This window comes from Bacillus rossius, chromosome 1 (genome assembly GCF_032445375.1).
Source record: "Bacillus rossius redtenbacheri isolate Brsri chromosome 1, Brsri_v3, whole genome shotgun sequence".
In the NCBI taxonomy this organism is placed as follows: Eukaryota; Metazoa; Arthropoda; class Insecta; order Phasmatodea; family Bacillidae; genus Bacillus; species Bacillus rossius.
Window position 1 is genome coordinate 371,643,699 of NC_086330.1, and position 24,711 is coordinate 371,668,409.

At 42.7% G+C, this 24,711-nt stretch overlaps 1 protein-coding gene across 1 annotated transcript; it reads left to right on the top strand.

Moving 5' to 3' along the window:
• The first annotated feature begins 3,315 nt into the window (after positions 1–3,315).
• On the top strand, positions 3,316–5,882 carry LOC134528748 (calcium-binding and coiled-coil domain-containing protein 2-like). Its single transcript, XM_063362450.1, has 2 exons — positions 3,316–3,616; positions 5,749–5,882. Exons 1-2 carry the CDS (start codon positions 3,316–3,318, stop codon positions 5,880–5,882), a joined length of 435 nt encoding a protein of 144 aa, XP_063218520.1.
• The last annotated feature ends 18,829 nt before the right edge of the window (positions 5,883–24,711 follow it).

Here is a 24,711-nt window from a genome sequence, read left to right on the forward strand (position 1 = left end):
CACCAGTACTCTTAGTAGATCTCCAGATGTTTAACAATTTTTATACACACGTATTACTCACACGGGTCAGCCATCTTGTCGAGATTTCAGAGACTCCACAAGTGGCAGAACCAAGTTTACACATTTCCGTTCCAATCGACGTACTTTCCATTCACGCTATTACTCTTACTAAATGTCATACACCAAGAGCAAAGATATTTACACATCGATAAAAAGAAATGGATGCGTGTACTTATTATGTACGCGCGTTAGAAGTTATACTTATCATATAACATGTAGGGTATACTTATTTGGCGTAGTAAATTTGCATGCAAATAATTAATAGAAATAAAATATTAAATTGATATAAATACGGTTGGTAAAATATAAATTCATCTAAATTAAAATTTCTAAATAAAAACTCAGCATTCAAGATTAATATAAACACGTGTAAAAATAATTATTTAATTTAGTATATTGTTTGAGATAGATTTTAATTAATTTTGTAAATCAATTAATAGGCTGATTGTTATTCTAATATATTATTTATTGAATAATAAGATAATAATTTTAATGAAATAAATTTAAAATACGGGAACATAACTTCACTTAAATAAATAGATTTAAAAATTCACTTGAATTTATTTAAAAAGAATATATTACTAATATTTACAGTAAATAAATGTTTTTAATGACATGGACCAGTTTTCAATATCAATCACTAAAGTATAAGCTTTAAAAGCGCATATATAATCTTATGTATATAGGTATACCCCTTTTATAGCCTTTTATCATCCTGTGAAAATTTCATTGTATGGTGCGCGCGCATCTTAAAAATTCACTCTCATAATATTTCTAAAACTTGTCTAAATAAGTATAACTTTAAAAAAAAATAATGTAAAAATTTCCGCTATGTTTTGTACATGTGCATATGACATTTTTGGTAAATCAAAACATATAGTACAAAGTTTTAATCACAGCATAGCATACACTTGTTTAAGTTGTAAGGAGTTGTTCGCGTGTCCCTGAGCGCGCACGTAGTAGTGGGGGGGGGGGGGGGGGGCAGGCGAGTCACTCTTAAGGGCGCGCGCCTCGCGGCCAGCAGAGCGCTGCGGGTGGCGTCCAGAGGATCGCAGGGGCACACACGGTTGCCGCTTCTTTCCGGCTCGCCATTAATAACCAAGCGCCCGCGCTCCTGACCCGCAACCCGCCGCGCACGGCTGCCAGGCGAGTTGCAGTATTGACGGGCGCTGGACCGCCGGCGAGACCTGCCCGCACGCCTCTGCTGGCGGTGTCCCGAGAGAGAGTGTGTCCACGCGACTCTGCTATAATCAAACACAGTAAACCACAAGTTAAGTGATTTAATGCAGCTTTTTTGGACATACGCTATTGCACTTTTGCGCCGTTTGTCATAGAAAGTTTCAGAAAATCCAATAATAAACTTATATATAAATATATTTTTTGAATTTCCGGAATTTTTCCAGGAAAAACAGTGCAAAACTGCAATGGCGTATGTAAAAAAAATGCTTCAAATAAAAATTTCCGAAATTCGTGAATCATTTAAAGAACGTAACAGTTAAGTGTAACTTAGGTTATACAAAAATTAATAAAAAAAATAATCACATTATTTTATTATTTCCGTTGGGCGCCAATTCTAAAAATGTACCAATTCACTCAGCCAATTCTTTCAGACACATTATAACACTTATTTACTTTAAAAAAATAAACTTATTTCTTGCATTAGTTTAATAAAATTTATTCTTATTTCGTTCACAGAACACCAAAACGTTTTGATGTGTAACAACTTAGCATCCTGTATAAAGCATTTGGAGGAGTAATTTCGTGAATGGAAAGGAAGTCGCATGGAACGGAAATGTGTAACGAAGGTGCTGCCATATGTGGCGGATGGTGCGAACCAAAGTTCACAAAGAGAAAGGGAAACTTTACAGTATAATTTCTTTAATGAATTTTAACAAGATATGCAGTATTTTATTAAAATACCTTGTCAAAAATCATATCCAAAGCCAGATTTTAGTGAGGTTTTTTTTTTCAAACCTTTTTTGCTTTTATAGGAACCGTTTGATTGTATAGTTTAAATTTTTTTTATCCAAATCGAATAATTCGATTGAAGTAGCTGCTCCGGCTTCTAATTCTAGCGTCGGGTTGCGGAAACTACGTTTCATTCGCGTCTAGAAATTTAGTTTAAAACACAATTAGTGTACATTTATTACACTCGGAATTATTTCTAATAATCTTACGTAAAATTTCGTGTCCATGATTATATTTTTAAGTTTATTTGCAACATGAGGACTCGTGAACTTTCTCGTAACCCTAGTTACACACTACACAACTATGGCGAGTACCGAAAGACTTGTAGCTTTATTATTCTCCAGATAACATATTTTCATTGAAATGCATCCAAATATGTTAGTATTCTCTATGAGATATAAATTTAAATTTCCACAGTAAAAGTTGTCATTGCAATAGTGTAGATAAAATGGCAGACGGACTCCACGGGCTTCCCTCCCCCACCCCAAAGAGAGGCCTTGCTCTGGCAGAGTGGAGCATGGAGAGTAGAGCATGGAGAGTGGAGCGTGGAGAGTAGAGCTTGGAGAGTGGAGAGTGGAGCATGGAGAGTGGAGCGTGGAGCATGGAGAGTGGAGCATGGAGAGTAGAGCATGGAGAGTAGAGCTTGGAGCGTGGAGCATGGAGCGTGGAGCATGGAGAGTGGAGCATGGAGAGTAGAGCATGGAGAGTGGAGCGTGGAGAGTAGAGCTTGGAGAGTGGAGAGTGGAGCATGGAGAGTGGAGCGTGGAGCATGGAGAGTGGAGCATGGAGAGTAGAGCGTGGAGAGTGGAGCGTGGAGAGTAGAGCTTGGAGAGTGGAGAGTGGAGCATGGAGAGTGGAGCGTGGAGCATGGAGAGTGGAGCATGGAGAGTAGAGCATGGAGAGTGGAGCGTGGAGAGTAGAGCTTGGAGAGTGGAGAGTGGAGCGTGGAGAGTGGAGCATGGAGAGTGGAGCATGGAGAGTGGAGCGTGGAGAGTACAGCTTGGAGAGTGGAGAGTGGAGCATGGAGAGTGGAGCGTGGAGCATGGAGAGTGGAGCATGGAGAGTAGAGCATGGAGAGTGGAGCGTGGAGAGTAGAGCTTGGAGAGTGGAGAGTGGAGCATGGAGAGTGGAGCGTGGAGCATGGAGAGTGGAGCATGGAGAGTAGAGCATGGAGAGTGGAGAGTGGAGCATGGAGAGTGGAGCGTGGAGCATGGAGAGTGGAGCATGGAGAGTATAGCATGGAGAGTGGAGCGTGGAGAGTAGAGCTTGGAGAGTGGAGAGTGGAGCATGGAGAGTGGAGCGTGGAGCATGGAGAGTAGAGCATGGAGAGTAGAGCTTGGAGAGTGGAGCGTGGAGCATGGAGAGTGGAGCGTGGAGAGTAGAGCTTGGAGAGTGGAGAGTGGAGAGTGGAGCGTGGAGCGTGGAGCATGGAAAGTGGAGAGTGGAGCGTGGAGAGTGGAGCATGGAGAGTGGAGCATGGAGAGTGGAGCGTGGAGAGTGGAGCGTGGAGCGTGGAGCGTGGAGAGTGGAGAGTGGAGCATGGAGAGTGGAGCGTGGAGAGTGGAGAGTGGAGAGTGGAGCGTGGAGAGTAGAGCTTGGAGAGTGGAGAGTGGAGCGTGGAGAGTGGAGAGTGGAGAGTGGAGCATGGAGAGTAGAGCGTGGAGAGTAGAGCTGGGAGCATGGAGAGTAGAGCGTGGAGAGTAGAGAGTGGAGAGTGGAGCGTGGAGCGTGGAGAGTGGAGCGTGGAGAGTGGAGCATGGAGAGTGGAGCGTGGAGAGTGGAGCGTGGAGAGTGGAGCATGGAGAGTGGAGCATGGAGAGTGGAGCGTGGAGAGTACAGCTTGGAGAGTGGAGCATGGAGAGTGGAGCGTGGAGCATGGAGAGTGGAGCATGGAGAGTGGAGCATGGAGAGTAGAGCATGGAGAGTGGAGCGTGGAGCATGGAGAGTGGAGCGTGGAGAGTAGAGTTTGGAGAGTGGAGAGTGGAGAGTGGAGCGTGGAGCGTGGAGCATGGAGAGTGGAGAGTGGAGCGTGGAGAGTGGAGCATGGAGAGTGGAGCATGGAGAGTGGAGCATGGAGAGTGGAGCGTGGAGAGTGGAGCGTGGAGCGTGGAGAGTGGAGAGTGGAGCAAGGAGAGTGGAGAGTGGAGAGTGGAGCATGGAGCATGGAGCATGGAGAGTGGAGAGTGGAGCATGGAGAGTGGAGCGTGAAGCATGGAGAGTGGAGCGTGGAGAGTAGAGCTTGGAGAGTGGAGAGTGGAGCGTGGAGCGTGGAGAGTGGAGAGTGGAGAGTGGAGCATGGAGAGTGGAGCATGGAGAGTGGAGCGTGGAGCGTGGAGCGTGGAGAGTGGAGAGTGGAGCGTGGAGAGTGGAGCATGGAGAGTGGAGCGTGGAGCATGGAGAGTGGAGCGTGGAGAGTAGAGCTTGGAGAGTGGAGCGTGGAGCGTGGAGAGTGGAGCATGGAGAGTGGAGCATGGAGAGTAGAGCTTGGAGAGTGGAGAGTGGAGCGTGGAGCGTGGAGCGTGGAGAGTGGAGAGTGGAGAGTGGAGCGTGGAGAGTGGAGCATGGAGAGTGGAGCGTGGAGCATGGAGAGTGGAGCATGGAGAGTAGAGCTTGGGGAGTGGAGAGTGGAGCGTGGAGCGTGGAGAGTGGAGAGTGGAGCGTGGAGAGTGGAGCATGGAGAGTGGAGCATGGAGAGTGGAGCGTGGAGCGTGGAGCGTGGAGCATGGAGAGTGGAGCATGGAGAGTGGAGAGTGGAGCGTGGAGCGTGGAGAGTGGAGAGTGGAGCGTAGAGAGTGGAGCATGGAGAGTGGAGCGTGGAGCATGGAGAGTGGAGCGTGGAGAGTGGAGAGTGGAGCGTGGAGAGTGGAGCATGGAGAGTGGAGCATGGAGAGTGGAGCGTGGAGAGTGGAGCGTGGAGCGTAGAGAGTGGAGCATGGAGAGTGGAGCGTGGAGCATGGAGAGTGGAGCGTGGAGAGTGGAGAGTGGAGCGTGGAGAGTGGAGCATGGAGAGTGGAGCATGGAGATTGGAGCGTGGAGTGTGGAGCGTGGAGCATGGAGAGTGGAGCGTGGAGCGTGGAGCATGGAGCGTGGAGCGTGGAGAGTGGAGAGTGGAGCGTGGAGAGTGGAGCATGGAGAGTGGAGCGTGGAGCATGGAGAGTGGAGCGTGGAGAGTCGAGCTTGGAGAGTGGAGAGTGGAGCGTGGAGCGTGGAGCATGGAGAGTGGAGAGTGGAGCGTGGAGAGTGGAGCATGGAGAGTGGAGCATGGAGAGTGGAGCGTGGAGAGTGGAGCGTGGAGCGTGGAGCGTGGAGAGTGGAGAGTGGAGCGTGGAGAGTGGAGCATGGAGAGTGGAGCATGGAGAGTGGAGCGTGGAGCGTGGATAGTGGAGAGTGGAGCGTGGAGCATGGAGAGTAGAGCATGGAGAGTGGAGCGTGGAGCATGGAGAGTGGAGAGTGGAGCGTGGAGCATGGAGAGTGGAGCTAGGAGAGTGGAGCGTGGAGAGTAGAGCTTGGAGAGTGGAGAGTGGAGCATGGAGAGTGGAGCGTGGAGCATGTAGAGTAGAGCATGGAGAGTGGAGCGTGGAGAGTAGAGCTTGGAGAGTGGAGAGTGGAGCATGGAGAGTGGAGCATGGAGAGTGGAGCGTGGAGAGTGGAGAGTGGAGCGTGGAGAGTGGAGCATGGAGAGTGGAGCGTGGAGCGTTGAGTGTGTAATGTGGAGTGTAGAGAGTGGAGCGTGGAGAGTGGAGCATGGAGAGTGGAGCGTGGAGAGTGGAGAGTGGAGCGTGGAGAGTGGAGCATGGAGAGTGGAGCGTGGAGCATGGAGAGTGGAGCATGGAGTGTGGAGCATGGAGCGTTGAGCGAGTAATGTGGAGTGTAGAGAGTGGAGCGTGGAGAGTAGAGCGTAGAGCGTGGAGTGTGGAGTGTGGTGGCTCCACGCAGCACCCAGAGGCGAGGAAGAACGTCCTGCAGGAAATAAATATCTCGAGAACTGCCACAGCATCGCAAAAATCACGCAGATAAAACACACCAACCATCCCACAGCTAAACATTTTATACATAAATAAAAACTTCTCACACTTGCAATATTTTAGTTCAAAATTTAAACTTTTTTTAAAGTGATAACGTCTTATAAATCGATGAACGCCGGCTGCACGCACGAAAAATTATCACATTCCGCCTGAGCCGAGCGTGCAAGAACCGGCCAACCACCGTGCGAGAAAATCTTCTTTAATATGAAACAGGTTAAGGCTGTCTTTTTAAACTAATTGTTCGTGATTTTATTTTTAACAAATTATTGAAATTAAATTTGCGAAAAAATGTAAATAATATTTGAAAATTAAAAAGTATGCAATTTTTCATCAATGTTTTCTTAAGACGTTATCACGTAAAATTATCGTCCGTAAACCGACTTTACAGACAACCCCCTCCCCCTCCTTTTTTTTTAAGAAACCACCTTCTTTTACCACCCGGCCTACTGAGCTCTTGTAGAGCACGCACAGCCCTTGGACGGGCCTCGCTGGGGCTCTGGGACTCCCGAGGTGTGGTCCCGGGGCTGTGACGTCACCAGCGCTGTCACATCGCTGGCCTCGTCCGGACGGCCGTCTCGCTGGACCTCCCCCCTCCCCCCCAGGCCAGACACCTCCAGGGGCAAAGTGGCTCTGATAATGGCCTCATTACCCTCGCAGCTGGCGATCACGACACTTTCAATCTGCCGGTAACTTCGTCCGGGGCTCATCTCGCCCTCCGCGGGACCTCGGCTGGGGCGGAGGCCCTGGCGCGACCTCCGGTGTCTTCGGCTGCTGTAGCCGTGGCTCGCCACCTTGCTGCACGCGCGCGCGGGTTACACTTAGAGACCGGAAAAATTCGCGAATTCTTTTCGCGTAAGGCTAAAATAAAAATAGTTATACCTCAGTGTTGCCTCTGCTATCGGCTCACAACTCACCTGGATGACTCTGGGCCAATGAGAAATGCCCGACCAAAGCTTTAAACAAATCACAGGCTGTTACGCTGGGACGTCTCACAAGACAGCAGCCAATGAGTGGGTGGCATTTGACCGAGTGTACGTAGAACCATGGAGTTCATCCTACAGGCCATTGAACCCGCGAATTTTTCCGGTCTATAGTTATACTTGCTTTGCATGATGAACAACTAGCGTTTAGTAATAAAGGGACTGGAGTGATGTTACAAAACCGGTCGGTAAAGTATAAATCTGTTATGTGTAAATGTCGACTGGACAAATTAATACCACCAGTGTGATAAAGCCCAATTTAAATTCATTTAAACTGCGTGTTCATGTTGTGTGTTTTGAGTAAGGACAGGTGTTTGTTAATTATAGGTCAGTCTTCAGAATATAATCAGGAAGCGGGTTTGTGTATTCATATTTTGTTTGGTATTTATAATTACTCGTTCTGTTTACAGAGTCTTGCAAGCCATATCCTGTTAAGCGATACTTCGCGACGGCTGTTCACGGCTACCTAAAGTGCCAAGTTTGCATTTGTGTCATCTGTAAATCTTGTTCTAATAAAAAAAGTGTATTACACCAAACTGTTTAAGTTTGATCGCAAGTTATGCGATCAACATCGTAGTAAAATTAGAAATTTTAAATAATACTCAATATTAATTATTAATATGAGCATGTGTATAAAATTAATTATTTAATTTAAGAATATAAACCAGATGTATTTTTAAGTACTAATGAAAATCACTTTATTTATATACTAAATTTTATTCTTCTTTATTAATGTTATTATTTATTTAAAAAATAATGTAATATTTCATAACGCAAATAGATTGTACAAACGGGAACATAACCTCACAAACACTCCCATGAAAACGGCCAGGAGACTACTAAACCTTCCACAAACACTCTCTGCCAGCGACAATGGAAGCTTAAAAGCAACCTGACATTGTTGTACATACGGGAACATAACCTCACTTATATAAATACACTTTAAAAAGTTAATAAACACAATTGTTACCTCTAATATTAACAATAAATACATGTTTTAATTATATGAATCTTTATACAATAAAATCACTAAATTATAAGATTTTAAAGCCTTTATATAATATATGATTGTATGTAGCCTTCTTTTCATCCTTTGAAAATTTCGTTGCCAGGTGCGCGTGCATAGTAAAGTTCACTCACATCATTTTTTTGTTCATAACGCGCCTAAAGAATTACAACTTCAAAAAACCTCAATTTGATGTCCATCGACCGAACGTTATTCAAGCTATGAGCACTCGTATTCATGAGCTTGTAAATAGAGATGCAGGTATATGTAACTACAGTGAAGAACATTTCGACCACGAGTCTGCGATTATTCTGGGGAAGTAGGTACATAGGAACCAAAGGCCTAGCCCAGCAATGAATGGTCTGATTCTTTCCTGAATTTAGTTTAATGCTTTAATCTATCTTACCGTGGTAGCTATGTTGAAATAAACGAAGTAGTTGAAGTGACGTAATCCAAGATGGCCGCCGTAAGTGACGTAATCCAAGATGGCCACCGGAAATGACGTCATCCAAGATGGCCGCCGTGGCTCCCCGGCTCCCGACCCAGGACACGGTGTTCCCATACATACTTTATTCATCTACTGTTCACGACATATGACGAAGAAAATTAAATTTGGCCCTTTTCAGCTATTATAAAGAGATTTAAGTAAATGTCACGTGAATTACGCGTGACGATACTTTCCCGCCCACAGCTTGTGGAGCCACGCCGTGGAAGCAGTGCACTGAACTCCCGCGAGATGGCAGACGTGCAGTAATCTGTCCGGGGAAGCGACTCCGCTCTGCCGGCCGGGAGGAAATCAGCCAGAGCACGCAGCGAGACAACCGGCACAAGAAATACGGCGCGCCGGTTCATTAGGCAAATGGCCGGCATGGCGGGCCGGTGACGTACGACCGGACGCCAGATAACTCCAATGCCATTACCGGCGACACTCGCTTCTTCAACCGACCGTGTGGTGCTGACTGCCCCTTGTCGGCGGGCGACACGCAGCCCGCAGTGCGCGGGCGTGCTGCGGGTTGCGTACAGCTCGAGCTGCAGGCTGAGCCCGGGCTGGGGGCGGACAGCGGTCTCAGCTCGACGAGAGACCGTCAGTAATTAAAACTGTCAAAATCCGCATTGCACCCTGGTTTTTCTTGGGAGAATAAAAAAACCTTTGTGTAGTCCCATTGACACTGCGCTTCCAAGTTATTTATTACTAACTAAAAACTATCATATTTTTAGTTAGTACAGTTAGTTTTACACCGTGGTTGTATTAAGATGCAACCGGAAATATATTACAATATTTAATTCAAGTATTATTTGCTTGAACCGATTTGTTTAGCTTTGGAACCCGGCAGGAATATAAAATAACAGAAACAAAGCTGTCATGTATGTATATTAGGAGACAGTTTCGAATATTACCGCACCATCAATATTAATAATTATTTAACTGCTTGAAACCAAATAATTTAAACTGTCATACGCTACAGTGCATCATGGTTTTCCTCGGAAAAAAAAACCTTCTTGCAGTAGCAGTCCAAATGTGCTGCTGAGTTATTAACTAACGCTATCATCGTATCAGTATGTAGGTACAGTAATTTGTTATCTATTTACTAGGTGTTTGAAGGCAGCGTGTAACGTCAGTTGACGTGATGATGCTCTCTCCGGAGGCTGCCGGGAGCACCCGGAGAAAACCCCGGCCAGCAGCCGGGTGCCTGCGAGGGATCAGCCGAGCTGCGATCGACCGTAAAACCCGGCCGCACATGTTTACTGCCTTGTCGCAGTTGGCAACATTGGCGCCCGGGCCGTCTCGCTCGCCGACATAAACACTGATCCGGCCGCTATTGGCGCCACGGTCGCCCGGCGGCGCTACAGTACGACAAACACCCCCCCCCCCCCCCGGGGGGCATGTGGCCCCTCTGGACGGCTCTCGTGAAAGGACATTTTGTTGGGGCGATTTCTTGATGCCGCATGGAACGAGAACGTGTGACCACGGTGCTGCCATCTGTAGCGGATGGATCAAACCAAAGTTCACAAAGACAAAGGGGAAACTTTGTAGTATAAACTATTACTAGGGACCGGAAAAATTCGCGGGTTCAGTGACCTGTAGGATTAACTCCATAGTTATACGTACACTCGGTCAAATGTCACCCACTCATTGGCTGCTGTCCTGTGAGATGTCCCAGCGTAGCAGCCTGTGATTCGATAAAGCTTCGGTTGGGTGTTTCTCATTGGCCCAGAGTCATCCAGGTGAGTTGTGAGCCAATAGCAGAGGCAGCACTGAGGTATAACTATTTGTATTTTAGCCTATCGCGAAATGAATTCGCGAATTTTTCCGGTCTCTAACTATTACTGAATTGAAAAAAAATATATATGGGCAGTATTTTAATAAAATCCTTGTCGAAAGTCAGGTTCAAAGCCGGGGCTTTGTATTTTTTTTTCCGTGAATACGTCTTTAAAATTTGCTTCCATAGTGGGAGGCAATTCAAGAAACGAATGATAACAAAATCTGGGGATACAGTTTGAGGACTGTGATGCATAGCGCGCGCGGTGGAGGGGGAAGCGCCTCCATTTTTAGGTCATTTTGCTGAGTTTTCGAGATTTCCATTTTGACTCGGAGAAGCTACGACGTTCGTTTGAGTTTCAATCGTCAGCTCTCGTCAATAACTATGGATTGCATATATAAAACATTAGTGTAAAATAGTTACAGTGAATAGGTATATATGTTGTTAAAATAAAAAATAGCGTATTTTATATTTTGTATAGAAAATATGACCTGTTACGTACACGTATTCACGTACAACACACGGCCGTGTCCATGACACAGCCACACCCCTAATTTTCTTTCTTATATAATTATTAATACAATTAAAAGTGGCCTAATTTATTTACAACCAATGTGCTACATAACCTGAATAACCTTACATAGTACTTACCTTATGTTATCTAACCTAGTCAACCTTAACTGGACATAATTACTTTGCAAATGAAAGATTTTTTTCACTTTAAAAGTTGTCTAAATACCTTCCAAACGTGTAAAATAATTTGGTAATGTACAATTGGCAGCTACAAGTTTGACACCTTAACTTTTTTCTAACAAGCTGTACAAATGGTGAGCAACAAGCAATTCACTTGTGAACTTGTAAGTATTCACTTGAAATTACAAAGTAATTGTTAAGCAGGGTTTTCAGTTATTTGTACATACTTGTTAGCATTCTCTAGTTATGAACAATCTGGCTTTTCGGTGAACCGGGACTCTGACCAATTGTCCGCCATCTTGCAGTGACGTGGCTCTGTGCTGGGACAGACTCGCGGGCCTCAGCGGCCGCCATCTTGCCGTGACGTCACCGCACTCGAGCTGTGCCGTGGAGGGAGAGGCTGAATTGTATCTCCTTGGAAAGGTAACCTTTCCAGTTTGCGACATGGTTGTGCTCGCCCATAAAATCCTGAAAGATATCCCCTCTGGAAACATATACCAAAATGGCTGCCAGGCAAGTGATGTATCGATACAGGCCAGATGAAAGAATGGCACGAATTAAACACATCAGTAAAAAGACCTTATCTACAATTTTACATTTGACAAATGTTAATTTATTAGCTCCTTATAACGTTTAATAGAGGTTAGTTTAGGTTAGGTTAAGTTAGGTGAGATTAGGTGAGGTTAGGTTAGGTCAGGTCAGATAAGGTATTATGTGGACACTCCCTACCAGCGCTACTCAGTATGAAACTGAGGTACTAGGTGCTTGAATCGATACATTTCATATCTGGCAGCCATTTTGGGATATGTTTCCCCGAGGGGATAACTTTCAGGATTTTAAAGAAGAAAATAATATGCATTTTAAGAAATCGGAAAGGGTACCTTTCCAGTTTCTACGCAGCTACACTACCGCCACCAAAAGTATGAAAGGTACCCTCTCCAAGGGGGTTACGGTTCTATCGTCCCGCCGTGGAGCCCGGGGTCGCGCAGTACACGTCCCACGACTCCTGCCCCTCCGGACACCCGGGTCCGTCCGCCACGACATGCAGCAGCTCGAGTCATGAGTCACAACTGCTCCGGCAAACCAAGCTTTACATTCACTGCTGGAGACACACGGTTCATCAACTGGGAGTCGGACATAAACACAACGAAGAACTGGGCTGGCGTCCGTTGGCTTTCCTCGCACAAAAGTCACAAACATAAGGGAAACAGATATTTGTTCTTTTTTTTTCTAAATATTTTGTGTTACCTCGTTCGGAAGGAAAATACGAAATTTAGTTTAATATGATCAAGTTAGCCCACGAATCTTTTTTAAACTTTTTTTCTTTTCCAATACTATCGAGTACTGAACGGTCATTTAGTTTCGAAAATTTGCTTACCGACATCAGATGTGTCCTGTTTTTTTCGTGTCCACCTGAAATACAATCGACAAAACATTCGCAGCTCGAGCAATGGAGCAATAGTACAATGGACAGTGAACTGCGAGTTGAACAAACTATGAATTACCGTAGTTTCTAATTGTTATAGCACAATATCATCATAAAATACTACCAGCCTGAGGCCGCGTCAGCAAAGCAAAATTCCTCCATCTTCTTTCCACCATTCCTCCTCCTTCACTCTGTTCCAATCTCCTCTCTCCTGCACTCCGTTTATCATCTGTTCTTCCCACCTCCTTTTGGTCTTCCTTGAGGTCTTCTGCTTGTGTGCTTGAACTCCATAATTTTCTTAGGCAGACTCATTCTCTGGACATGGCCATACCATCTCATTCTTTCTTTTCCAATGATCTCATTCAAGTCCTGTACTCCTGTTCTTGCTTGCACCATCTCACTGCTGATCCTGTCTCGCCTCGTAACTGCCGACATACTCCTCAAGTACTTAATTCATATTGCTCTGATATTCCCAGCATCTCTATTATCTACAGTCCAAGTGTCTGGTTCCTATGTGACTATGGACACATAGTAGGTCGTTTGCACTTTAATGGTACCTCACTCTTCCATGCCAAATCTCTGATACACTTGTAGAATGAATCTCCATGGTGTTTCTACCCCACTTCCTCCAGTATACTTCCTAAATACTTGCAGGTTTCTACCTGTTTTAACGCCACACCATATAATTTAATGCATTTCCTAACTCTAGTTTTGTTCCTCGTCTTGAGCACCAGTTCACTCTTTTAGTGTTGAATCTCATACCACATTTTCTCACTTCGTTACTCCATGCCGTTAGTTGCTCTTGCACCTCGCCTTCCTTTTATTCCCTCACCAGCAAATCGTCAGCAAATAGAATTACCTTCATCTTTCCTTCTCCGATCCTCTCCATCATGTTAACAAATAGTAATGCACTACCGTGTTACAATCGGTTGCCTTGTTTAAACCACTTCAGCATCCCTCTTCCTGTTCTCTCACTGCTTCTGTTTCCCGTCTACGTACTCATCACTCTACTTATTAACTCTTCTTTAGTCCCAGCTTCTTTCAAGTCTTGCCAAACACACTCTCTTCTCACATTATCACACGCCTTCTCCACACTCAGGTATTTCATTACTAGGTTATTTTCCAAATTCGTATCTTCTCTCCATCAGTTGTCATATGGCAAAAATCAGATCTATGCTAGACACTTCTCGTGCCATTTTCCTGCCACGACCTTCCTCATATTATTTTCTAAGATCTCCTCATACACCTATGGTATGCATCTTTCTCTCCAAATACACATCGCCTACGAATTCTAATTTCTCCTGCTACTCTTATCATCTCTGCTGTTAGCTCGTCCGTTCCTGGACGTTAGTACAACGCTAACTCTGTCACATCTGGACTGGACGAAGTATTACAAACGCATCTGAAATCAGTTGAAAACCTACATTTTCCATAATCTTCACTTTGCTTCAGTGTGGAGTTGTGGAGGTCTGTTCTTCTGCCGAACAAACTAATTTATAATCTCTCAGTCTTTAAAATTATGAGATAAAATTTTCCCAAGTATTTTATATTTTTATTTTATTTAAAACTGAACATAATACTTCATTTTACTACGAATACATTTTTTTTTCGTTACAGAAGTGTAAACTTTAACATCATATTCAAATTATAGCTTACTTCTATGCATTTATGCCAAAATATATTATTCAAAATGTCTGAACAAAAAGAAAAATTATCGGTGAGGGAAAAAGACAGCTACAGTTATTGTTCATATATCTTCTATTGAACACTATAATGTAACCAGTAACAGCTTTTACTTAGTTTCGAAAGAATGTTTTTTTAAAAGGTTTTTATGAAATAAGATGAGTTATACAATTATACAATAAGCATAACTAAACGTAATATTGCATATGGTAAAATAAAGATTTTTCTGAGAATACCATTTTCTTGCCCATTTTTTAAGGCAGCATTAATTATAGTAATTTAAAGCGTTAAAACAATTAAAACAGGGTATATAATAATTGTTTTATATGATTATAAATTAGTATATGATCAATCTAGTATTCCATTCTATTAAATACGTTGCTTTGTCGAGTATTATATTATTAAGTACAACATTAATCGTGTAATTTTTTATTATTTTGTCTTGCACAAATGTGTTTACAGCAGCGAAATAACAGCCACACTTGCGTACTGACACTCGAAGTGCCGTCCCAGAGTGCTCCATGTGATCGAGTGCAGTTGGTACCGCTCGCTTCGAGTGGTCAGTGGTTCTCTCGAGTTGTTGTTTATTCACGCTCGTGCGGTTGGCAACGAACACGCAACATTATGGCGGTTAGTCTGTTTTCAAAAATTCCAGGCATTTAAACTATTATGAAAACAATACATATAGTGTTTACAAAAATGTTCTGCTTATATTTTAAATAACATTTACATTATAAAAATAAATTTAAATAACTCGAACATGTTTGTTTTTGAAGCCGCAGTTTGGAGACATAAATGGTCAGTATCATTTTCAAAAATATTTAGGCATACCATAGCATGAAATTTTCGGAGAAATAATGTATTTCTGGACGATGAGAGTGGAGCCACTCGACATGGGCGAGTGTGTGAGGGACTGTGGGGGCGAGAGTTGTCTACTGGGCGAGTGCGGTCTACAGGGCGAGTGCGATCTACAGGGCCAGTGCGGTCTATAGGGCGAGTGCGCTCTACAGGGCGAGTGCGGTCTACAGGGCGAGTGCGGTCTACAGGGCGAGTGCGGTCTACAGGGCGAGTGCGGTCTACAGGGCGAGTGCGGTCTACAGGGCGAGTGTGATCTACAGGGCGAGTGCGGTCTACAGGGCGAGTGCGGACTACAGGGCGAGTGTTGTCTACAGGGTGAGTGTTGTCTACAGGGCGAGTACGGTCTACAGGGCGAGTGCGGTCTACAGGGCGAGTGGGGTCTACATGTCGAGTGCGATCTACAGGGCGAGTGCGGTCTACAGGGCGAGTGCGGTCTAATGGGCGAGTCTGGCAGAGAGCGAGTACAGTCTAGGGGGCAAGTAAGTGCAGGTTGTTTTTATCACAGCCTAAAGATAAAACGGTTCAGTTTCTAGGCAAAGAACAAAATGTGCCTGTAATTATGTCATTTCACAGACAAGCGAAAGTATCCTGTGATGCGGTGTGCAGTATCTCGCGACCAGGGGTGTCGCCTGGTCTGTAGGGACCGCGTGTGCGGGGCGGACAGGCGTGCAGTGGTCAGCGCACTGCGCGCCCACGCCGGGGCGTGTGACGCCCGCCAGGCGCCGGACAGCAGCGCCGCAATAGCGATAACCGCGGCGGGCATCGCGCCCCATCAACACCGCAAACACTCGTAAACCCCGCGTCCCGCGAGAGAGTCCTTGGACGACTCTCCCGACCCTGCCGTGCCCGGTGACACCACCACCACCTCCTCTGCACCAACTAGAATAATAATATAATAATTTTATATCCCATTTGTTTACCCTTTGTTAACTATATTCACTTGTTTAACCAGGAAATTTGGCACTCACGAAAGCAAGCTTGCATGTGAGTGCATCTGGTCACTTCAAATAATTACATGCGGTATTTTTTGACGATTTTAAACATTTGTAAATGTATAATAACTAGGGACCGGAAAAATTCGCGGATTCATTAGGCGATAGGCTAGAATTCAAATACATATACCTTTATAATGATTTTGCTATTGGCTTACTGTTCAACAGGACGAATCTCAACCAATCATAAAACCTCAACCAAAGATGGATCTAATCACAATCAAACCATCTGAAACGACTCACAAGTCAGCAGCCAATGAACTGGCGTTATTTGCCCAAGTGTACAGGGGAATGTGCAGTCTATCCTGAAGGCCATCGAAACCGCGAATTTTTCCGGCCCCTAATAATAACTGAGAAAAAAATATATAAAATATAACCTAAGAAACTTTACATTAGTTATATAAAGATGAAAGTTAAAAAGAGCAATTTATTAAAATTCAATATTATGTATAAACAAAATAACGTATAAATCATTATAAATTATAACATTGTTGCATGAATAAATGAAAATATAATTAAATAAAAATTAGTATTTAGGTAAAGTAAAGGCACAAAGTTATAACAATATATAAAACTTACTTAAATACTAAAGCCACATCTTCATCAGTTAAATTATGAAGCCAAATATTAACATATTTTTTTTTCATTTGAAAATAACTCCGTGTGTTTCACATGCAGCTTACTGTTGCCTACATATATAGCATTCGCCGCAACACGCTTACTGCCAAATAGTGTTTACAAATGTGGAAACATGAGGTAAATAAAAAAGGGGGGGGGGGGTTGTCTGTAAAGTCGGTTTAAGGACGATAAATTTTACGTGATAACGTCATAAGAAAACATTTATGGAAATTTTGCATACTTTTTAATTTTCAAATATTATTTACATTTTTTTGCAAATTTAATTTAAATAATAATTTTTTAAATATAATCACGAACAATTAGTTCAAAAAGCCCGCCTTATCTTGTTTGATATTATGGAAGATTTTCCTCGCACGGTGGTTGGCCGGTTCTTGCACGCTCGGCTCAGGCGGAACGTGACAAATTTTCGTGCGTGCAACTGACGTTCATCGATTTATAAGACGTTATCACGTCAAAAATATTTCACATTACTCATGTAGTATGACAATTTTTTTTATCAATATTAATAATATAATTGATATTTTAAAAACTTTCACAATGCATAGAATTATTAAGGAAATAAACTATATATGAAACGGTTATTAAAATTTTTGGAGCTTGAATCACTAGTTTAAGAAAAAAAATTTTGCTTGCATCACGTATAAACTAATTAACTGATTTCGGTGAAACCATTTACTCGTTGGTAAGAGGTTTGTTTGAAAAAGCAATGTCTCCGTGGCTGAACGTTATTTGCTCGACTAGTCACAGCCAGTGTGTGAGATTAGGGATGGGAACGATGTCGAGAAATTTAAAAGTGCATTACACAGAGGACACGTGTAGCTATTCAGGTATGGGAAAAAAGTTGTAAAACTCGGGTAGCAAAAAAAAACACCATGGCCACGTGAGCATTACTTTTCAATTTACCCTCCTGTATTTCCGAAATTCTCTCCGCAGGGAGTGATAAAGGAGTCACTGTTGTTTTATGAGAAAAACCATCACACTTCCGAAGCTAATAACTCAGGAGGTAGAGAACTGGATATGAATACTAAACACACACAAACTACAAACTCATGTTTATTTCTAGCTGCACCACTCGGTTTAACTACCAAGGGTTCCGTATCACACACTATGCCACGCTCAGCTCGAGTCCATCTCGCACTTGGCCAAATTTTATTATTTGTGGTTATACGTTAGAGCTTGAACATTAATCACACTAAGATTGACTATTGCATGTATTACCGTTTTCAAGATAAAACTAAAAAAAAATTGAAAAAATTCAGTTATCAAAACCGTTTCATTAGAAAACATTTCCATTGTCAAGAGATACTAATGTTACTGTATGAGACAGGAGGCCTAAAACGAGGTTAAAAGACTTTTATAGTTTCGGGGTGTTTTGAGGGCCAAAATAGTACTGCGACACGTACGTCTCTGTAAACAATGTTTAGTGACTTACTGTTTTCTGCATATATGTAAAGACTTTTTGGATCTCGACACACCCGAGCAGGCAACATATAACTGTCCATGCGAAAAACCATGAGGTTGCCCAGGTGTATTCCTTCCACTATTAGTGTTTTTTTTTCCTTTTCTCTTGCTAACAGTAATGGAAAATGCCACTTTCAAAGGGAACCGTAAGCCTTTAAACAGAAATGGTAGATTTGTAAAGATAATGGAAATACGTGGTATCAGTACCATCTCTCTTTTGGCTCCTCCGGTTACAATGGTGGCCTGCGCAATATGCATTTCCAACTCTGTGCTGCGTAAGTTAGTGCCACTGCACAACCTTGGTGCATCCAGGTAAAGCATCAGTATGACAGGCACACCGACCTTCAGCTACAACTTATGGGACGGCAACCCTGAAAACTTTAATGAGTTTCAAAAACTCAACAGGTTAGGTAGTTGCGTCATCATTTGTCGTGACTGTATCGATAGATGTGTAGATGGTCTCTTCGCCCGGTTCTTGATCAATATTTTTTTATTGATATAAACCAATAATTATTCAATCTTAGTCGCCATGATAACTCTTTCACACAACCAGTCCTCGTTACTTGTGTTTTATTTCAAGCTCGGAAAAACTCTTAGTAATGAGGTTGTCTTCTGCGCTTACAACATCGCAGAAATAGTCTTCGAAATAAATCACGCCTTCTTGATTAATTGCCATGCGACCTTCGCTGATCTCGAGTAGTTTTGTTTTGACGTGACAACGTCTAATAGATCGATGAACACCGGCTGCACGCACGAAAAAGTGTCCCGTTACGCACATTGTTCCGATACGCTGTGTCCCGTTACGCTCATTGTTCCGTTACGCTGTGTACCGTTATACTCATTGTAAGCTTGCGCCGCATCTATCTCTCTTCCACTCGATTGGCCTATGCGTCCGAGGAGAAGAAAGACAGCGGCAGCACACAACTTACATCTACACGTGAACTATTTCGTCGACTGTTTATAAAGTGAAGTGAAAAGTTAATGTGGTTTTCATTGCTTATTACAACAACAATTTCAGCAATAAAGGTTAATTAATGTTGCATTTTAAAAATCTGATTACTAGTAAAATTTCAAGTATTTATTTTTTTATTATCAAAATAAAAAGTATTCAATTTTATTCATAAAAGTATGCAATCATTTCATCAATGTTTTGTTATGACGTTGTCACGTTAAACTATCGTCCTGTTATGATTCAACCTTAAGATGATCTCAATTATTTACTATTCTAAGACAGGGTGATAGGGGGCTCAAGACTAACAATGAAAGACAGTTCAATATAGAGACTTGATTTAATGTCACGTACTATTATAGAGTTAGCGGTCACCAATTTAGACAATTATCGGGGAGCCTCGCTACCACACCTCGGCAGGTTCCTTACCCACGCTGTGCTGGGTCGCGCTCGCGGCAGGAATTCGACGACGGACTGCGGCGGCCGAGGACACGGCGCTCCGTGGTTCCGGCGTCACGACTTCAGCCGTCCAGTCGCCGGTGACCAGAAGAAGCCCCTTCTCGACGGTGGCTGTCGTTTTAATCCTCCTGTCCGCGTCCGTGTTGATGTTCCGTGTTGTCCTCTTTTCTCTCGCAGCGGCGACCCGCGTCGCTGTTTCGCTGGCGGTGTTGAAACTGCTGACACCTCGTGTTTGACTCAGGGCGAGCCTCGAAGCCGCTTGCCAGAGTGCTCAGAGCGAGTCATAACACTCTCCCCCTGGTTGGATTAAGAGGCTGTCCTCAGCCTAGTTCAAGAGGACACTGGAACTGCATCTTGGAGCGGGAACGTAGGTGTCTTGATGCATCGGCCGCGGACCCGATCTTCCTGTAGGTGCCTTCACGCTCGGAGCGCCGCGTGTCCTTTCTTCTCTCGCGGTCGGTTACGCGGATCGATTCGCTTTCCTGACGTGGTGTGACAGCGAGACTTTCTATAGTTGTTATAACATTTCTATTTAGTATTCTGAGGGTACCGATTTGTGATTACATTGAATTTTTATTTTTTTTATACAACCGATATAACATAACAAGACACAAATTAATATAATCAACGTGTTAACAACTTGATACATGTGAGTTGTATTATAAATATATCAATACAATTCATATGAACATACTCTGACTATATGTGTGGTAACCAGATTTTTTTTTTTTTTTCGTAATTTTACTCTATCATTGATTTATTTATTTATCCAATGTTACATTCACAGCAACACTCAAAGTGAGTCTAAACGTTGTGCACGACATACAAGACAACTACTACATACAAAATATATAAAATAAGGTGAAATAAATTATAAATACAAAAACAAAATTAAGACAAACTTATAACAAAATATACAAATTACAATACAAACCGCTTGGACAACAAAATATACAGACACATTGATAAAGGAATGATAATAATTATATCATCTAAAAGGAACATATCTTTGACACAAATGGAATATAAAATTAAGTTTTGTATGGAGACATAAAAACAATTTCCATATAATTATGTTCTTATTTTATATATATACATACATATCCTTTTCTTTCGTATATCTAATTAATAACATTACCCTACTATCTATAGCATATGTCATCCTCCTATATTATAAGCTGTAAGTTATAATTTATTGTATTAACTATTACTAATATCATAATTTATTTTATCAAACCACTCCTCATATCCGAAATCTCAGTAAGTTATTGACATGGACACTTATCTACAATATTTATACCATTATTTTATTTTACAAAAACGGGTCGACCCTTAACTCTTGTCCACTGTAGCGCTACATAACGTGAACTCCCGGGAGTGAAAATTGGTACCATGGCGAGGGAATTTTATAGGATAAGGATTTATTAACTATTTTACTATTTTACCTCACCTATATAGGTGCTTTTTTCTTCATATATACTTGTACCTTGGCTGCTGGTTGGAACGGGTTTGCGGCCGTCTTGTTGTATTATTATACTTACCTACTCTTATATATATATATATTTTTCCGAATACACACACGCTTAAGTACAAAAGCTAGGCATATTGTTACTGACGACACTGACTGCAAACATGCTGAGTATGAATAGGTGCCAAATTCCCTGAAAGAACTCCATGATTGGCTCCTCCCCCTGTAATAAAACACATGCCATAAGGTTCATACATACTCTACTATGCTATATCAGTATCCTATATATTTGTCTTGCCTTACTGTCTCATTGTTATCGTTATTCTTATTACTAGGCCGAGCATTATCACTCTGATAACAGTACGAATTGTCGGTTTATGTATGCTCGCTTTAAATGACGTGTTGACACTGTGTCGTTGATCATTTTATTACCTTTCTTCATTCTCAACACTACTGTCGCTGGCCCCAACACCTTGACAACCTGGAAAGGACCTATGTATTTAAATGATAGCGACTTATGCCGAGCTTTACGTCTAAGCCAAACGGAATCACCTTCCTTGTATGTATTGACTTTAAATTTCTTATTAAAATTGGTTTCCTGTGTTTTTTGACTGTGCATGATATTTATTTTTGCCTGCTCTCTATCACTACGCAAGTGTTTTTCCCAATCTACCGGCCGACGTGGAAATTTCCCAAGCACAGCGTGTGATGGTTGCATGGCCTCAACCCCGTGTACAAGGAAAAAGGGTGTGTATTTACTGCTGGAATTTACTGTCGTGTTATAATTAAAAATTATGTATTGGAGATATTCATCCCATCCGCGGGGGTCTTCAGCTGCCCATATTGTCAGCTGTTCTCCAATTACACGGTTAATAGATTCCACCAATCCATTACAACAGGGATTGAAACTTGTTGTCTGGAGCTTCTTGATCTGCAGTTTTTGTAAAAGTTTTGTTACTAACTCGTTATTAAATGACGTTCCTCTGTCCGTCAGCAGCCTGTCTGGACATCCAAAACGTAGAATAACGTCCTTGATAAATTCTGCACAAGTCTCGGCGTCGATTCTTGGTACTGCCTTAGCAACTACAAATCTTGATGCATATTCTGTCATAACAAGAATATACTTGTTCCCATTCCTGGTACAAGTAAGTGGACCTTTGGCATCCAGTGCCCACTGTTTAAATATTGGTAGCGGTTCAATTGGTTGCAATTGACCCGATGGTTTTTCACGCCCTTGTTTAGCTCTTTGACAAATTTCACATGATTTGACATAATTTTGTACGTCCTTACTCATTGTATCCCAATAATATGCCTGGCGTATTTTTGCAATTGTCTTAAATATGCCGAAATGGCTGCCTCCTAAAAGTGCATCATGGTGGGCTTGTATAATTTCCCGTTGAAAATTTTTAGGGACTAATGTCAGTTGAATTTCTCCTCCCGGTGTATTTAATTTATAATATATTTCCCCATTATTTTTCATTCCATAACGCCGAGCTAATTTGATGTATTTTCCCTCCGCATGTTCCGGGTCTGTAAGGGCTACTTTTAATTTTTGAATATGAGGGTCTTCACTATATTCTCCTTGGAAGGGTGATGTGTTTACAATGTCGTTCACTGAAAATAGTAAATCTTCATCTCGTTCAATACCTATATCGTACCTGGAGTTCAACACTACTGTTTCGAATACTTGTTTATTATGTTTGTTATGTTTGAGCAGCACTATTGTGTGAGTAGGCATTTTAGTTTCGAATGTTTTTTCTTGACCTGTTTCTATATCAATTATCTTAATATTTATCTGATAAATTTCCACGGCTGCGTGTAATATAGGCTCACTTAATACCTCGTCCTTACTCATGTTTATTAGTATAATTTTTTCTTTGTTCAATATAGGGCTACCCAGGTTTTCGTAAAATGTTTTGTAATCACCCCAGTTTTTGTGGATGTGTTTAGCAATGGTTGTTTGTATCTCACTTTCCTTATTCTCTTCCGGAAATATTGCGTCAGCAAGAGAGTGAAAAATTGAATTACCTCGAGCGTGACATGCTCTTACTATATATTCCTTGTTTCCTACGCGCTTATTTATGTATTCCTCATCTGTCGTCGGCACACGTGATAGAGCGTCTGGAATTTTATTGTTCGCACCTTTCACTATTTTTGCTTCGAAGTCGAACTCAGAAACTGATGTGGCAAATTTTTGTATTCGCGTATTGTGTTCCGCCATGCTTCTTAAGTATCTCAAGCTAGCATGGTCTGTCTCAATAATAAAATGTCTGCCATATAAATATTGCTTAAACAGATGGCAGAAATATTTTATGGCGCCTAATTCTCGTTCTGTTGTTGACCAACGAGTTTCATTGGATGTCAATTTCCTTGATGCGTAAGCTATAATGTGACGGTTTCCGCGTTCATCCTTTTGCATTAAGGTTGCACCTATTGCCGTTTGTGATGCGTCACATGCTAAAATTGTTTCTCGGATTTCAACAAATTTTTCTAGTAGTGGTACTTCCGAGACTGCCTGTTTTAACTGTTGGAAAGCAGTTTGCTGTTTTACCCCCCAATGGAGGTTCGTTTGTTTTTTTGTAAGCTCTATTAATGGTTCTGCCACTGTTGCGTAGTTTTTTATGTATCTCCTTAAGTATGAAGTCATGCCCAGAAATGACCGTAACTGCTTAATGTTTTTTGGTTGTGTCATACGGTTTATGGCTTCCACCTTGTCTGTATCTGGTTTTATTCCATTCGGTGTTATACAATGTCCCAATATTTTTATTTCATCCTGTGCAAATTTGCACTTTGCAGGGTTGACTTTTACGTGAAACTGCCGTAACCTGTTAAATACATCCTGTAAATTTTGTAGATGTTCCTCGAATGAGTCTCCCATAACAAAAATGTCGTCCGCGTATGCTATCACAGAGTGCCACCTCAGTGGTCCTAATAAAATATCAATAAACTCTTGAAAATAACCTGGTGAGTTTGAAAGTCCCATTGGCATTCTATTGTAGTGGTATAACCCTATTTTGTCAATAGTGAAAGCTAACTTATGTCTGTCTTCCTTCCTTACGGGTATAGCGTAAAATCCTGAAAATAGGTCCAGTGATGTTATGTATCGCGAGTTCTGTAACGTCTGTAATATATCGTCCGTTCGTGGTGAAGGATATGACATTCTCTTGACGTAGTTATTTAAGAGACGAAAGCCTGTTAAGAAGCGTATTCCTCCGTTCTTCTTCTGTATCACCAGTGATGGTGCTGCGTACGCACTGTCCGACCTCTCGATAATTCCGGCTGCCTCCATCATTGTTATGATTCAACCTTAAGATGATCTCAATTATTTACTATTCTAAGACAGGGTGATAGGGGGCTCAAGACTAACAATGAAAGACAGTTCAATATAGAGACTTGATTTAATGTCACGTACTATTATAGAGTTAGCGGTCACCAATTTAGACAATTATCGGGGAGCCTCGCTACCACACCTCGGCAGGTTCCTTACCCACGCTGTGCTGGGTCGCGCTCGCGGCAGGAATTCGACGACGGACTGCGGCGGCCGAGGACACGGCGCTCCGTGGTTCCGGCGTCACGACTTCAGCCGTCCAGTCGCCGGTGACCAGAAGAAGCCCCTTCTCGACGGTGGCTGTCGTTTTAATCCTCCTGTCCGCGTCCGTGTTGATGTTCCGTGTTGTCCTCTTTTCTCTCGCAGCGGCGACCCGCGTCGCTGTTTCGCTGGCGGTGTTGAAACTGCTGACACCTCGTGTTTGACTCAGGGCGAGCCTCGAAGCCGCTTGCCAG